Source organism: Rhinopithecus bieti, unplaced genomic scaffold (genome assembly GCF_001698545.2).
Source record: "Rhinopithecus bieti isolate Rb0 unplaced genomic scaffold, ASM169854v2 scaffold_13577, whole genome shotgun sequence".
Taxonomy (NCBI): Eukaryota; Metazoa; Chordata; class Mammalia; order Primates; family Cercopithecidae; genus Rhinopithecus; species Rhinopithecus bieti.
The window spans coordinates 552,173-569,219 of NW_016807867.1; the positions used below are offsets into that span (position 1 = coordinate 552,173).

At 51.0% G+C, this 17,047-nt stretch overlaps 1 protein-coding gene across 1 annotated transcript in view; it reads left to right on the forward strand.

Annotated features, from left to right (window-relative positions):
* CABLES1 (Cdk5 and Abl enzyme substrate 1) overlaps positions 1–14,890 on the forward strand; it is a gene marked incomplete at its 5' end in the record, with an annotated part of 128,452 nt that extends 113,562 nt beyond the window's left edge. Inside the window, 3 exons of the mRNA XM_017883980.1 lie at positions 7,460–7,566; positions 8,237–8,444; positions 11,689–14,890. Of these exons, the coding sequence (XP_017739469.1) occupies positions 7,460–7,566; positions 8,237–8,444; positions 11,689–11,829 (456 nt within the window). The remainder of the gene's footprint in view (positions 1–7,459; positions 7,567–8,236; positions 8,445–11,688) is intronic.
* Positions 14,891–17,047: the final 2,157 nt, after the last annotated feature.

Genomic DNA, 17,047 nt, shown 5'->3' on the forward strand with positions numbered 1-17,047 from the left:
TCAAGTGGATGGAGACACTACTCCAGGAGTCCGGTAGCACCAGACAGTTGACAAGTATCTGACACTGCACATACTCTGCCACCCAGTGACTCGCCATGGCCATGTAAACCTGAAGCAGAGGCAGCTTTTCTTCCTGTGTTCCTCTCCGTGTGCAAACCCTTTCATTTCAGTGGGAGGGAGAGTTGATCCAGGATTCGGTATTTTGAATTCGATGGGTAGAAATAGCAACAGATGCAGCCCCAGGCTGCGTAGGCCACCCGTTTATTTCCATAGTTTCCTTGTGATTTACTGTCCTCTTAGGGAAAGGATTAAATGCCTAGAACAGCTGAAATGCCCATCTGTTGGTGGTTAGATAGATTTAGTCGAGGGCCGCTGTGCTGCTTGATTGCCTTAACAAGCACGGAACATCTGCCTTCCAGTGCCCAACTGAGCCTGAACGCCCGTGTACAAGCGTGGCCAAAGCAGAAGAGCCTAATTCCGCAGTGGCTGTTGACCCTGGAAGGAGCTGTGTGCATCATTGCCTTGTATCCCTCCTTCCTTTCACAGGCATGGCGTGGAACCAAGGCTTGCAGCGGCTGCATACCTGCCCCAGGTCTTGCTGCTAGCTCCTGGGGTGCAGGCAGCACTAGGGCTGGCAGTAGGTCAGAGGAGAACAGTAGCAGAGTGTACGGCAAGCTCACTTCTGCTTAGAACTGCTCATAAGAGTTCCTGGGGAGACTTGGAAGACAGGAGAGTAGGAAATGGAGACCGGAGCTTTATCAGGCCCTGGAGTGGAAGTACCTTTTCTGTTGTTTCGGTTGGAATCAGACCAGCAGCCTATCTGCTCTGAGGCCCTCACTGTTCTCCAGGATTGTTGTTGGGGCGTGTGTACCTCCCATCCTCTCCCGTTATACCCCAGCCCACCTGAGGGGCCTTCACTTCACAGCATTGCTACAGTGGGCCGGGATGGGGCCCAAGTTCAGTTCCATGGAGGCCCCTTCGCTCCACTCATGACAAGTCAAGACTTTGTTTTTATACAAAGCAAAGGATGGGCCAGGCGCGGTGCCTCACACCTGTAACCCCAGCACTTTGGGATGCTGAGGTGGGCGGATCACTTGAGGTCAGGAGTTCGAGACCAGCCTGGGTAACATGGTGAAATCCCATCTCTACCACAAAATACAAAAACAATAGCCAGGTGTGGTGGCGTGCACCTGTAGTCCCAGCTACTTGAGAGACTGAGGCATGAGAATTGCTTGAACCCGGGAGGCGGGAGTTGTAGTGAGTGCCACCGTACTCCCTCCTGGGCAACAGAGTCACTCATCCTGTCTCAAAAGCAAAAGATGTATCAGTGTTTCTGCAATCGATATGGGAGACTTTTCGTCTAGATAACTAAGTTATAGTCTTCTCTCTTCCTCTTATCTCAGAAAGAATTTGTCCACACCCACTCTAGGCCTTCCAGACTGTCTCCAGCAGGGCAGGCCAGGCAGGGCTTCCTTGTGAACTGCATCTCTGGACATCTGTGTTGTGGACAGTCCCTTCCATCTGACCTTCCCCTTTCCCTGTACGCAGCTGTGCACATAGCTTCCCTGCAGTCAGGCATTCAAGTGCTCGACAGTGCATTCAAGTGACCTGTCACTCCATGAACGGAATGAGCACCCTTGCAAAAACACAGCTGCCTGCTGCAGGGTTGGAATCCCCGCCTCCATCACACAGCCTGGGCCTGCTGCGGGCCACAGGGAGCCCTTCGTCTGGTGAATCCCATGGCCTGGCATTAGGTGACATTGAAAACAGTGGTCATGGCCGGGCGTGGTGGCTCACACCTGTAATCCTAGCATTTTGGGAGGCCGAGGAGGGAGGATCAAAAGGTCAGGAGATGGAGACCATCCTGGCCAATGTGGTGAAACACCGTCCCTACTAAAAATACAAAAATGAGCTGGCGTGGTGGTGCACACCTGTAGTCCCAGCTACTTGGAAGACTGAGGCAGGAGAATCGCTTGAACCTGGAGGCGGAGGTTGCAGTGAACCGAGATCGCACCACTGCATTCCAACCTCGGTGACAGAGTGAGACTCTGTCTCAAAAAAAAAAAAAAACAGTTGTCACTCAGACTGTCCCAGGCCAAGAAGGAGTTGCTGCCTATTTAATTGGCACTTTTTGATTTACAGTAGCATGCACTGGCAAAACCCAGGCATTACAAGGTTTTTTATTTATTTTTTTGAGACAGAGTCTCACTCTGTCACCCAGGCTGGAGAGCAGTGGCACCATCTTGGCTCACTTCAACCTTCATCTCCCAGGTTCAAGTGAGTCTCCTGTGTCAGCCTCCCAAGTAGCTGAGACTATAGGCATGCACCACCAGGCCCAGCTAATTTTTGTATTTTTAGTAGAGACAGGGTTTTGCCATGTTGGCCAGGCTGGTCTTGAACTCCAGACCTCAAGTGATCCACCCACCTCGGCCTCCTAAAGTGCTAGGAGCAAAAGTGCTCATTCTTCAGTCCCACACCAGAAAGAATGAGTGGCTGGGGGGCTGTGGTCATCCCACTTCTGCGGCTCAATCTCCTAGTACCGCCTCTCCAGCTCACCCCCAGCACTGAAGAGAGGATGCCATCTCTTGGCATGGTTGGGAGGCCCGGCCTCTAAGGGCCACCATCAGGCTCCCTCAAGACAGAATGTGCCGGGGAATCATGACTTCCTGTACCCCAGAGAGTGTTTCTCAGAGGGACCTGCAGCTGAGAGGACACCGAGGACTGTCATCCCCTCTGGAACCTGCCTGGAAGGGGGGTGGCCCTGGGCTCAGAGTGATCCGTCCAGTTTCCACACTCCGGACAGTGTGGGGCTGGTGCAGAGCAGTGGCCTGAAGATGCAGCGTGTGTGCAGCCCCCTCCGAGCCGGGCTCTGGCAGCCAGTGCCGCTTTAGGGGTTGTCTGGTCCACTGTGGCAGTTGTGTATCCTATGCAGCTGAGCGGGAGCAGGACACGGAACAGCCCCACAGATCAGGCGCCTGCTGCTGTCAACATCAAGTGGGTGCTGGAGAAGCCAGGGGAGCAAACGGAGGCACAGAGCTCCTCACCAGTGTGCACTGGGCCGCCGGGCACCACGTGGCAGAGCTGGAGTTTGAACCCAGGGCTCTGGCTCTTGAGCCTGTGTTCTTCCCCACTGAGCCACAGCTTAGAGAAGCAGAGACAAAAGCAAGACTGAAGAGAGCGCAGCAGACAGGAGGCCGGGACAGAAGGCCGGGATGCTGAAGAGTCTGTCGCCTAGAAGATGACTAGAGGGCCTCGTCCTCCTGGCACTTCACATATGCCCCACTTATGCGGGGCCAAGCACTGGGCTCACTGGGCCAAGGGTCTCGCAGCGTCTGCTCACAGGCCTTCCCTGCACACCCCCTGCCAGGGCCTAGCTTGGATTTTTCTCTGCCTCTCTGTCAGGAAACAAAGAGTCCCCAGCCCTGGACCCCAAGAGCTAGGACCAGGCTGCTTGTAAAAAAGACAGAGTCTCCCCTGCAAGGCCCAGACCAGAGTGGACCTGGCGCTCTCTGCCGCCCTTGCCCCCTCAAGAGCCACAGGCTGAGCTGAGCTGTTGGCTCTCACGGGTCCTGTAAAGCAGGGATGGGTCGGGAAGTGTGGCTCAGGGGTGGGGGCAGGACTCAGAGCTTCAGGGACTGGATATCGTCTTTGCCTTTATGGGGATCAGAAGCTCTTCCTCTGTTCCCCCTTCCCCGAGCCAGGTTCAGTTTCAGTAGTGGTAAATGCCATCAGCAAAGTACAGCGTGTGCACCAGGCGTGGTTCAGTTCTGAAGTGCAGCATCCACTCTAGTGAGTTTAAGAAGGAAGAGGAGCTGGCGCAGGGACACAGGTCTGCAGCCCGGACCACTCAGGAGGCAAAGGCAGGAGGATCACTTGGCCCAGGATTTAGAGTCCCACCTAAAAAGACATAGCAAGACCCTATGTCTTTTTTTTTTTTTTTTTTTTTTTAAAGGCTGGGCACAGTGGCTCACGCCTGTAATCCCAGCACTTTGGGAGGCCGAGGTGGGTGGGTCACCTGAGGCCAGGAGTTCGAGACCCGCGTGACCAACACGGTGAAACCCCATCTCTACTAAAAATACAGCTGGGTGTGGTGGTGCATGCCTGTAATCCTAGCTACTTGGGAGGCTGAGGCAGGAGAATCACTTGAACACAGGAGGCAGGGTTTGCAGTGATCTGAGATCACACCATTGCACTCCAGCCTGGGCAACGAGAGTGAAACTCCATCTCAAAAAAAGAAGAAAGGTATCTAATGAACACCTTACTTACTAGAATCATTGAGGAGGCTGACAGAATAACCTAAGTTGACATTTCAGGAATGATCCCCAAGCCGCACTTTAGAACTGTGCCACACAGGAGGCTGCTGCTACCTGGGGCCAGGACTCTGGCTTTGGACTTGGGGAACTGGCACTGGCTGCTGGCTCCAGATCCATGCTGCCCTGCTGTGGTCCACACCTGCCAAATGAGAACCCAGAAGTGTAGTGACAGGACTTGAGGATTCCTGCCCTGAGCCTCTTGGCAGCATAAACAACAGAAGCACAGCCCTTGCTCGAGCCCTGCCTTCACGTACAAGAGCATCCAATAGGAGGAGCCAGAATTGTTTTTGGAATCCTAGCTGCAAAGGAGTCAGGCAAGTATAACCGTTAGCTTTCCAGCCTCCGTAGCACAGCAGGGCGTCCCAAGAGGAGGTTGGATGTTCAGATCATAGAGTAGAAAGGTGAGTCTGGGGGAGAGCAGCCTCAGCCCCGGGGATTTAGGAGGAGGAGCCTGCAGAAGTGGCATCCCAAGCTGAACCAGGAGTGGGCAATAGCCAGATGAGAGTCTGATTTGTAAGTCCCAGCTGACGCATAGAAATCAGCTGGAAAACTTGTCATGGTGCAGATGTGAGGCCCTGCCCTCAGAGACTGACTCAGTGGGGCTGGAGCAGAGCCCAGACTTGCTGCTGTCTCTGCTATGTGCTCCTGATGAGATTTGCCAGTGTCTTTTACATACATTTTGTTCTCTTTGATCTTCAAGATAAACCTGGGAAGCAGCCCCATGAGGTTTTCTCATCTCGTTTTGGAGAAGATAAGGGCAAGGCTCAGGGAGGTTGAGTGACTTTCTCCCTATTGCCTGACTTGCTGAAGGTGGACCTGCCCCACCACTCGCCAGCCCTTCCCACTGCCAGCTATCTTCTCAGACATCCTGGTGAGAGCCCTTGGGTAGGGAGCTACTCTGTGCTGCTTATTCAGTACCATCAAGGAGAGAAAAGTAGGAAGGCAGTGTATGGGGCGCGAGCTGGAAGCAGCTGCTCTGGGAGACCAGGGTCCCAGCGCCTGCCCTGCCTGCGGCTCACTCAGGCCTTTTCACTTTTCTGAGCCTCTGTTGCGAACAGAGGTGGGACACATTTGCATATTTGCACATTTAAGCAGTGAGATCTCTCTTGCAAGGGAAGTGTTGTGTATCTACAAATAAGACGGAGCAAAGCAGACTTGCTGTGGTTGCTGCGAAGAGAGATCCAGTCCCCCTCCCACAGGCACTTCAACAGAACCCAGCCTGAAAATCCGCATGATGGTTAAGCAGCAGGATATCCTTGCTGGCGCTCACAGGGCTCCAGGCCCCCAACAAAGGCAGATGACTTTACTTGAGCCTGCTTACATCATTGCAAACCTCATGACCTTCCTCTGTAGAGGAAGAGTGGGAGCGGCCTGTCTCTGGGAGTTCAGGGTTCCTGGATGGGGGGTGAGGGGTTGAGAAGCCGGAGGAAGGTGCTGATTACTTGGGAAACAGGAGGGTTGGCTGATGGGCCCTCCCAGCTTGAGGCGAGCATGTTACATGTGGCCCCCATTCTACTGCCTGTTTCCAAAAGGAAATCTTACATCCCCTTCAACCCAGAGGAGACCGTTCTTAAAAGTAGAAGGGAAATAAACCTGTCTTGGAAGGGCTGCCACAGGGGCCCACTCTGCTGGACCTTGGCAGTGAGAGCAGTGTCCAAATACTGTGGCTCTGAACAGGTCTGGTGGTATTGTTGGAGTTAATATTGCTGTGCTTTGCCTTTATTCACCGGAGAAGCAAAGAGAGGACCATCAAGATCACTTGAATTGGGATGTGCTGGCTGCTTGCCTGCTCCTTGCTACTAACTGACACCAAAGGCATTCCACATGTCTGCGCTAAAATCCTGTGTCCTATAAATGGAGGTGTCCAGAGAAAGCCACCAACTTCCGTTAGAGCTGTTAAGGAAACCTTTGATGGGTTTTGCAGGCGTGAGTCATCCAGGGAATCGACCTTCACATCAAAACCTGTCGTTTCTTCTTTCCTGAGCTTTGGCTGATTAAGATTACGGAATGTCGGCCAGGCACAGTGGCTCAAGCCTCTTATCCCAGCACTTTGGGAGGCAGAGGTGGGTGGATCACCTGAAGTCAGGAGTTCAAGAGGATCCCGGCCAACATGGCGAAACCCCATCTACTAAAAATACAAAAATTAGGTGGGCGAGGTGGCACGTGCCTGTAGTTCCAGCTACTCGGGAGGCTGAGGCAGGAGAATCGCTTGAACCCAAGAGGCGGAGGTTGCAGTGAGCCGAGATTGCACCACTGTACTACTTGGGCGACAGAGCATGACTCCGTCTCAAATAAAAAACAAAAAAAGATTGTGGCATGTAGTCAGCCGAAAAAGACCCAGCCTTGGCAAGTGTACTGTCGAGGAGGGATGAGATGAACTGGGGAAAACCCAGAAAAAAACTTGAATTCCGAGTTCACAGTGCAGGGTACAGAGGAGCAAGGAAGACCAGGGTATTCAGAAAGGACTCCAAGGATCCAAGGTGGTGAGGGCTGCACAACGATGTGAATGTTCTTAATGCCACTGAATGGTACGCCTGAAAATGGTGACGATGGTAAATTGTATGTGATGTATGTTTGACTACCGTTTAAAAAACTAAACAATAGCTAATATTTATTGAGCATTTGCTGTAGGCCAGGCACTGTGCACGGCACTTCTCGTACAGTTCTCAGAAAGCTGTGTGAACTAGGCACTGTACTGTTTTTTGTTTACAGAAATGGGACTTGAGTTTTGGGGTGATTTTAAGTCTCCCAAAGCTGTCGGACTAGTGAATGGTCAAGTAGGGATTGAACACCAGGTCTGTGTACATCCAAGCCCCACACGCTTAAACCCTGTACTGTGTGAACAGGCTGACACCTGGGAACTGACAGAGGGACCCCTCCCTCTCGGGCGCTGACTTCTGATGGGCCACAGGCCAGCTTTCCTAAGTGTCACCTCATCCTAATAGTGGCGACTTGTTTTCTGTTCACCTCCAGAAAGCCACGGTCCGCTTCAGGCTCCTGGATTCTGCCGAGCCCTTGTCGCAGCTCCAATCCAAGTTTTTCCATTGCTCATGGCCTTGGGAGTTGTAAGTTGGTCGTAGTTGGCGCATAATTATTACATACAACCCTTGTTTTAAGGATGATCCGTGTTCCCCTGTCTCTTACAGACAACGGTGATTGACTACGTGAAGCCCTCAGATCTCAAGAAGGACATGAACGAGACCTTCAAGGAGAAGTTTCCTCACATTAAGCTGACGCTCAGCAAAATTAGGAGGTACGGGAGGCTGGGCTTGCCTGCGACCTTTCCCTCCAAACCCCTCTTACCACACACGGTAAGCTTGTCATCTGTCCAGTGGTCCTTCCTGTGGTTCCAGTGATTGAGTCATTGCCACGTTCAGCAGAAAGGACAGCTGGGCGTGGGTGGCTCATGCCTGTAATCCCAGCACTTTGGGAGGCCGAAGTGGGCAGATCACCTGAGGTCAGGAGTTTGAGACCAACCTGGCCAACATGGTGAAATCCCGTCTCTACTAAAAATTTAAAAATTAGCCAGGCGTGGTGGTGCGCGCCTGTAATCCGAGCCACTCAGGCTGAGGCAGGAGAACTGCTTGAACCCAGGAGGTGGAGGTTGCAGTGAGCCGAGATCGTGCCACTGCACTCCAGCCTGGACAACACAGTGAGACTCCATCTCAAAAAAAAAAAAAAAAAGTAAACATGTTCTATACGACCTGACCAACAGAGAAAATTTTGTCCAAAGCCCAGCTCTGCAAGTCTGGTCCCCATGCATAATGCAGCCTTCACACTCCCAGGGACTTAATCCCAGTCCAGGTCACTCTCTGGGAAAGAGAAAGAGAAAAGCATTCAAGATGGGGGAGTCTTTTCCTTTGGGGTCCCCTGAAACTCTAAAGTTTTCATAAGACTGTTCCCTCCTGCCTGTCTTTCTCCAGTCTGAAACGAGAGATGCGGAAGCTTGCGCAGGAGGACTGTGGCCTCGAGGAGCCCACAGTGGCCATGGCCTTCGTCTACTTTGAAAAGCTCGCCCTCAAGGGGAAGCTCAACAAACAGAACCGGAAGCTGTGTGCTGGGGCATGTGTGCTGTTAGCAGCCAAAATTGGAAGTGACCTCAAAAAACACGAAGTCAAGCATTTAATTGATGTAAGTGGCCTTTGTCCTGGTGGCTGGAGGAGCACTTGCTCCAGTCCGGGATTCCTGTCTCAGAAGGATTCGGTCAGTGACCCCGCCTGGAAGGATTCTGATCCTTAGTGCACAATTGAGGTGAAGGCTATGAAGTCTTTCCCGTAGTGGGAATAGTCAGGCTATCTTAGAACATAGGGATGATCTACTTGGACAAGATCAAAGCTCCTCAGCATTGGGCATTGGGTCTGGTCCTCAAAATCCATTCTCAGACACCATGAGAGACGCAGTCATTCCCACAGCCATAGAAGCCACTGTACCTGCGAGGGATTCCCTCTGTGTGGCCCCCAGAGCATGTAACGTCAAACAGGTTGCTTCAGGAAGACCTTGGCTTCCTAATTCCGTGGCTGGCTCCTCTGTGGGGAAGGGCGTGAGTTTGACAGGGTGGTATCTCTTTTCTTTTAAAGGAGAGCCCTACCAAAGCAAGGAAACATCGATCTTCTTGGATCGCTACATGAATGCCTATTTTAGAATTCAATGTATTAATAGAAAATTTGAGGTACAGTAAAGCCAGCTGATCAGAGGACAGATTCATTGAGAAGATAGTGTGTGACGGTTCCTAAGGGAAGGAGTATCTTGGCTGATGCTGCCATAACAAAATACCATAGGCTGGATGGCTGAAATGACAAATTTATTTCTCATTGTTTTGGAGACTGTGCAGTCCAGGGTCAAGGGACCAGTTGCTTTGGTTCTGGTGAGGTTCCTCCCCTTGCTCGCTTGCCTATCCTTAACTGCAGAGAGAGACAAAAAGCAAGTCCTCTGGTTTCTTCTCCTAAGGCTCTGAATCCCTTCACTCCATGCCCAGGAGCTCATCTAGACCTAATCACTCCCAGAGGCCCCACCTCCTAATACCATCACGTGAAGGATTAGGGCATCCACATATGAATTTAGGGGGACACAAGCATTCAGCCCATACCAAGGGGCATGCCATGCTGTGGGAGCTGTGCATGGAAGCCCTGGGATTGGCCAGGAGGCAGAGGGAGTCTTGACTGGTTTTCCCAGAAAGGAATAGGTAAGGCAGGGTCCGTGGGTCTAGGATTGGCGAGTTTGAATAGTTTTGATGGGCTCTGGGGCTTAGCGTCTGTCCCTAGTTGTCTGGTGCTTGGCTCTGGGGTGATAAGGGCAGGTGGAGAGTGGCCTGGAGTGTGAGGCCCATGGAGGAGGTGGTAGGAACGTGGCCTCTGGATTGGTTGGCTTGCATTCGAAAAGCAAAAGGGGTCACTGTGGAGGATTTGGCTAGCCCTGGGAAGGGCAGTCCCTCTGGAGTCAGCAAGGCCCCAGATATCAAAGCATCAGAATACAGAAAAGAAAAGACGTGGTTTAGTCAATAACCCCATATGTCTCACTGTCTAACTGTCTTCAGTGGCAAAGGCAAAAAGGCAAAAGGGCACTAAGGTAGGTACTCCCCAGTTGAAAAGAGTATATTTTAGGTCAATGCTTTACAGATTTTAAGAATGGTACAAAATCATCTAGCTTATACAGTAAATACATGAACCCAGAAGTGACCATCGGACACCAACTCAGCTGAGAATCAGTAGGCTTAGACAGATACTTGCTGAACTAATGATTTCTGTGTGTTTGTTTTTTGAGACAGGGTCTCACTCTGTCACCCAGGCTGGAGTGCAGTGGCACAATCATAGCTCACTGCAGCCTCCACCTCCTTGACTCAAGCAGTCCTCCCACCTCGGCCTCCCAAGTAGCTGGAACTATAGGCATGCACCACTGCACCTGGCTCATTTTTTAAATTTTTTTATAGAGACCAGGTCTCGCTGTATTGCCCAGGCTAGTCGCAAACTCCTGGCCTCAAGCTACCCTTTCACTTCAACCTCCCTAAGTACTGGGATTATAGACATGAGTCATTATAATCTTGTCTGGCCAAGAACTAATGAATCTTTAGATGTAACAAATATTCATAAAATTATAAATAATATGCACATTTAATCATACTTGAGCAATATACCACACAGCAGAAGCTGACAACTTTACCTAATTCACGGTGCCTCTATCGCCTGAACTACAAAATGCCCTTGGCCTTCCTTACATGGGGTGAGGCCTTCCTCACTATTGATGCAGAATACAACAGTAATGGTTTGACCAGCCACTTACATTAGCAAGAAACCTAACTCAAGATCTCATCCCAGTTACGATCTTGAAAGCAATCAACATCTGCTTTGTGGGCGGGATTTGTTTTCTTAAGACAAAAGCTGGGTTTACGCCAAGGCAGAATGTGCCTGAGCAAACAGAGGCCCTCCCTGCCCATCCCCACCTTGGTGGTTCTCCTCCTTTTCCAGCTCCAGCAGCTCCTCCAGTTGGGTGGACACGCAAGATGCCACCAGGCTCAGTGGCACTGTGAAAGTGGGGACTTCCCGAGGACTTAGATCCTTGTGTGTAAGAGGAATAGACTGAACTGCATAGAATCGGTACACTCCCTTCTGAACTTACCACGTGGTTTTTATTGTGGGTGGTTTGCTTTATTATTTTATTTTATTTATTTTTTGAAACAGCATCTTGCTTTGTTGCCCAGGCTGGAGTTCACTGGCACGATCTTGACTCACTGCAACCTTCACCTCCCAGGTTCAAGTGAGTCTCCTGCCTCAGCCTCCCGAGGAGCTGGGACCATAGGCGCCTGCCATTTTTGTTATTTTTAGCAGAGACAGGGTTTCACCATGTTGGCCAGGCTAGTCTCAAACTCCTGACCTCAAGTGATCCACCCACCTCGGCCTCCCAAGGTGCTGGGATGACAGGCGTGAGCCACCACCGGTTTGCTTTATTTTCAGTCTTTAAACCTGAATCACTTAGTTGTCACAGGTAGAGTTTGAGTCCCAGTTAGAGTGGAATCTTAGTGCTGCAGTTTGCTGCCATGTGACCCTGGCTAAGCTCTCTGACTTCTTGGAGCCTGTTTTCTCATCTGTAAAATAGAGATACGGAGCATGAACCATGTCATATTACTGAGAGGATTAAATGATGTTGTAAGATGTCTGTGTGGTTCCAGGCGGCCCCCGGGAAAGGTGTGGTTCCTTCACAACCAGGACTGAAGGCAGGAAGCACAGCCCATGCCTCCCTTTCTTCCTCCACAGAGCTTTGCCCAAAGTGGATTTCTCCTAAGCACTCCCTGGCTGGTGGATAGAGAAGCTACAGTTGCAGAAAGACTAGGATTTTAATTTCAAAACGAACATGCTTTTGATTTTCTTCCATTTTGTTGCAGAAACTGGAAGAGAAGTTCCGGCTGAACAGGCGAGAACTGATTGCCTTTGAGTTCCCAGTGTTAGTGGCCTTGGAATTCGCCCTCCACTTGCCAGAGCACGAAGTCATGCCCCACTATAGACGCCTGGTCCAGAGCTCCTAGCACCGGCTCCGAGGAGAGCCAAGGACCATTTCTTCTCAGCTTGGTGGAGCAGCACTTACTACTGGAAATGAAAAAAAATAGAACTCAAAATACCAGACTTTTCTTCCTCTCGACATGGTTTGAGGAGAAGCAGTACTAGGAACTTTCCAAGGAGTCTTGGGTGTGTAGCCAAGAGGAGCCATGAGCTGTGGACTCCTCAAACAAGGGAAGAGGAGGTGCGTGCTGAGAACAGAGAGGCCCTGTCCTCTGTCCACTAGCGAGAATCGCCAGCTGCCCCAGCCCGGTCTTTCTCCCCAGCATTCACAAACTTTGCAAGCGTGGTCCAGGGCCTTCTCCAGATCTGTTCCAACTTGGAGTGTGAAGGGCTTGAGCGTATGGGGGAAGAGAGTCTGCAGAAGTTGGGGGAAAACTTTTAGAAGATAACCTCATTGTGTCAAAGGGTGTGCCAATCTATTTTTGTATCAGCCATTGGAAGTGCACTTCGTCCTGGGGCGTGTGGGTGTGTGAGCGTACAAGTGTCTGAGAGATGCTGCATCAGCCCTAGACCCCCCAGAGCCGGTCCCACCCTTTACAGAGCAGCCTTCAGCCTGGGGCCATGGGCAAGGCTGACCTTCGGCAATTATTTCTAGATGATTTCTGGATAAGAATTGCTCTCTCAGTACCAGACAGTTTGACATCCTCCACCCTTAGAAAAATGACATTGTTTTGTTACTGCTTCTACCCACCAAGGGGGTAAAGAAGGCGAGTTCTGAGTGTTGGATGAGTCAGTCGCGTGGAAGGGTGTGGAGCGTGGCACTCTAACTTCCTGCCGTCTGCCACCACGCCACATGTGTTTAACCCTCGCACTTTCTCCACTGTGGAGACGGCTGGGGCGGCGCCCCACAGTGTGTATTCCTGTCCTCTATGTTAGAGTGCATCATAAGCACATTTACTGTGCTATCTATATCTCTATATAAAAGTGTTTTATAAAAACCCAGAATAGGAGCACGACGCATGATTGGTGTTTGAGGCGTTTGCCAGCTGGGACAAACTGCGTTTGGAGCTGTGGTTAAGCTGACTAAGGAGACGGTGGCTCTCACCATTCCCACGTGCCCAGGGCTGTTCATGCAAGATTTTAATGGTGACTTGTCCTGGTTTACTGGGACAGTCTGCATGAGGCGTGTCACCACACTGTCGCCTCACAGCTGCAAGAGAGAGGCACCAGCTGAAGTTCCCCTGACTGAAGAGAGCCTGTGGCCATGTAAAAAGAGAATTAAACTCTTGTTGCTTTTTGTATACCTGTATGCGTTTGTGTAGACGTGTGTCTCACCAGTCACCTTTGCCCTGCGTTGCTGATCCCCTTGCGCACACTGATTCTAGTGAGGTCACAGATGCGGAGCGTCACACACCAGCCCGGAGAAAGGGCGATGGAACCGAACCCAGGGTCTGCAGCTTCCGTTAGCAGAGCTGTCAGATTCTTGACAGTCTTGGATGCTGGGGAAATTCAAGCAGCAGCTGGTGAGGGCCAAAACAGAATACTTGGCTTCTTCAGAATCTTCGATTACACTGAGTTTAGTCCTAAATATTTTGCTAACAAATTTCCTTGGCCAGAATCACTGTTGTAAGACAGTGATTTGGGTGGTGGGGAGAGGGAGGAGGGAGAGGATATGATTAATGTGGTCTCTTTAGCTGATCGAAAACTAGATCAACTGATACTTAAGAGCACTTGCTATTTATAAAGCAAATTGAGAAAATATTCAAGGTGCCTCCATTTCCTGAACTACAAAATGCCCTTGGCCTTCCTCACATGGGGTCTGTCACCTTGCATCTCTGATGAGCCATCCACTGTCCTCAGTGCCTGCAGGGGGAGAGCCTTTCTGAGAAACAGGGCCTGTGGTATCTGCCCATCTGCCCCGAGTTTCCTGCCAAGCTTCGGGGGATGGGGTGGGGGGGAGGGACGTCCTATGGATGACACAGGCCACCAGCCCAGACATTGGGAGAGAAGCCTGAATCCTTTGCTGTGTGATAAAATCAAGCAAATTTACTTGGATTTGGGGTGATGTGTTTGGTTTTTAGATTTATGAGGTGAGCCTATGAAGTTAGTGGTCCATTATTTTTTAAAGATGCATTTTCATTTTCAACTCTCTCCTTACCTGTGGATTTGTGGAATGGGCAGTTTTGTTGGTTTTAATTCATTTGAGAGGAGTTGGGGCTGAGAAGGTATTTTATCAGGAGGTCTCCTTTTGCACATCCATGACATGAGCTTTTCAGAGGCAAAGGAAGATGAGGAGGGTGAGAGACGCAGGTCACTGCCAGAGGCACTTCTGTGACAGGGAACATTCCAGACACGTCGCAGCCTTGGGCTTCGGCGAGGAGGAAGCCTCAGCCTGTGAAGCAAGAAGACCAGGCAGTAGACTCGCTCTGAGGTTTTGCCCTTTGACCTCCACCACGGAGAGCAACTTCAGCCTCTTGTGAGCCCCGCCCCCTCGCAGAACTGCCCTGAGGCCTCTCGAGTCCTCCCCACACTCAGAGATCTGTGGGGAAGCTCCGCCCAGCCACACTCCTTGGGATAATACCAGCCGGTTCTGCCTGATTCCGTTTCCCCAGAGCCAGCCTGGGAGGCCCGGGACTCCTCTAGTGAGCCCTGACTGTTAGGTAAGGGATAGGAAGCGGACAAGCTGAGAGGTTGCTGCAGCCGCCCCCTGGGAGGAAACGGGCAGCAGGCAGTGTGGCCCAGCCCCCACCGTACCCGGCAGCGGCCGAGCTCAGGCCAGCCCAATGACACTTAGAAGTCACTACTTTTCCTTTCTTCCCGCTGATAAAACCTATTTAAACAGGAAATTCATACCAAATGCAAATGCGTTTTGTTTTCCTTGGCATTTTGTTGTTCTGGTCACAGATTTCCCTTCCAGGGTTTCTGTGGTCATCGGCCGCAGGCTCAGCTTGGGGCGGCCGCTTCACACAAATCACTCTGTACCACGTGCCCTACCTTAGTGATGGGAGCGGGGAGCTTCCTTCCCCTCCATGTCATTCCTTCCTGTTCCCTTCATTCCACAACAGCAAATAAAACTGTTGAATACTCTGGCTGCCGAGTTCTTTATCTCTCGCTCAGACGTTTCCGGCTCAGTGCTGAACAACCCACCCCTTGCCCTCCCCAGCCCTGGCTGCCTCCTGCGACTCCTGAGAGCCTGAAGCCTTCCTGCCCGCTGCAAGCTCAAGTGGGTGGGGTGGGGGGAGGCTGAAGAATGAAGTGCATTTGAGCCAGGTGGTTTTGTTACCTGTCCAGCAACAAAAGACATCTTCCAAATCAAGGGGATTTTTTTGGTTGGGGTGGGGTGCGCCCTGAAGTCACCTCCCTGGGGCCATTGGCACAGTTGGGTAAGCACAGTGCTGAGGGCCAGCAAGAGCAGGGAGTAAACTTGAGGAGTGTAAACCTGGAATCACATCACCAACACCAATGTCAATAAAAAGCTGCCAGTCACGCAGCTGCAAGGCAGAGCTGAGATTCAAAGCTGGAAAAGAAGAAAAATGGCAGGTGAAGGGGAAAGGTCCTCTTGCCACCTGCACACAGCCCAGCTGAAGGGACCCAGGCCAGGATGGGAAGGGGTGCTAAGAGTCCCCACCCCATAAAGGGCCCTTTAGACTTCAAGATAGATAGTCCAGAAAGGCTGCAAACCTAAGACTGGCAAAAACACAAAGAAATGTCTGGCGAGTACTGCGCTTCCTCACACAGATGCGTCTTGACTTCAGACGGCACATCATCTACACAACATCAACACACCCAATATGGCTAGGCGCGGTGGCTTACACCTGTAGTCCCAGCTACTCAGGAGGCTAAGACAGAAGGATCACTTGATCCCAGGAGTTCAAGGCTGCAGTGAGCTAGGATCATGCCACTGCATTCCAGTCTGGGCAACAGAGCAAGACCATGTCTCTATTTCTTTTTTTAAGGGTGGGCTGGGGCGGTCACATTGGCTCACACCTGTAATCCCAGCACTCTGGGAGGCCGAGGTGGGTGGATTGCTTGAGACCAGCCTGAGCAACATGGCAAAACCCTGTCTCTACTAAAAATACAAAAAATTGGCATGGTGGGACACGCCCGTAGTCCCAGCTACTTGGGAGGCTGAGGTGGGAGAATCACCAGAGTCCAGGAGGTCAAGGCTGCAGTGAACTGTGATCGCACCACTGCACTCCAGCCTGGGTGAAGGGAGCAAGACCCTGTCTCAGAAAAAAAAAGAAAAAAAGTACATCTAACCTACTAAACATCACAGCTTAACCTTTCCTACCTCAAATACACTCAGAACACTTCTGTACAGTATTCGATAAATTACATGAGGTAGTCAACACTTTCTTACAAAATAGGCTTTATGTGAGATGATTCAGCCAGGCATCTCCAGGGGTATCATACAGCACATGGCTAGCCTGGGAAAGGATCAAAATTCAAAGTACATTGTACCTGCTGGGGGCAGGTACAAGGCACCCTCACTAGATGTCGTAAGGAACGCTTTTGCACCATCGTCAAGTTGACAGTTGCACATGTGCAACTACCATAAGCTGGGGTTTCCACATGCCATCTCTCACCACCATCTTCCTGCTCAGAGCACGGCCCAAGGATCGGCAGCATTCACATCACCTACGGGCTTCTTAAAGATGCAGAATCTACGTCTTACCGTTCCTCCTTGGTGATTTGTATGCCTGTTAAAGTCTGAGAGGCACCATTCCTCCATATTAGCATAAGACATAAAACTGTCTAAGAAAGAGAAAGGTACAGAGAAAAATCTGGATTTTTTTCTTTAATACCAAAAAGAAGAGTGCCAGCTTCTGAGGTTGTTTTGACATGTGTCTACCTAGCTGCTTCATCTAACAATTTTTTTGGATGCACAAAGCCAAAAGACGTAAACTGGACTAAGCAACAGCTAACATAGTGGTCACAAGTACAGAGCTAACTTACAGTGCATCATAGCAGCTGCTGGTTAAGGTCACTGCTCAGATGAGGCCTGGATTCCAGGTTCCCAGGACCCACAGATAGAGGGTTGGGATGGTGGCAAGTCAGGGCTCCCAACAGCACTGGAGCACAATTCTCTACTGTAGCTGGGGACTGTAGAGCTGTGACCTTGGGGACATCACAAATGGGCAGACTTCCAGTTTGCTTGGACTGACATTCATTGAGGTCCACCTAGCGTTTATGAAATGTGTCTTCCACCAGGTTCTGTGAGCTTCCTGATGTCGGGCAGAGCCT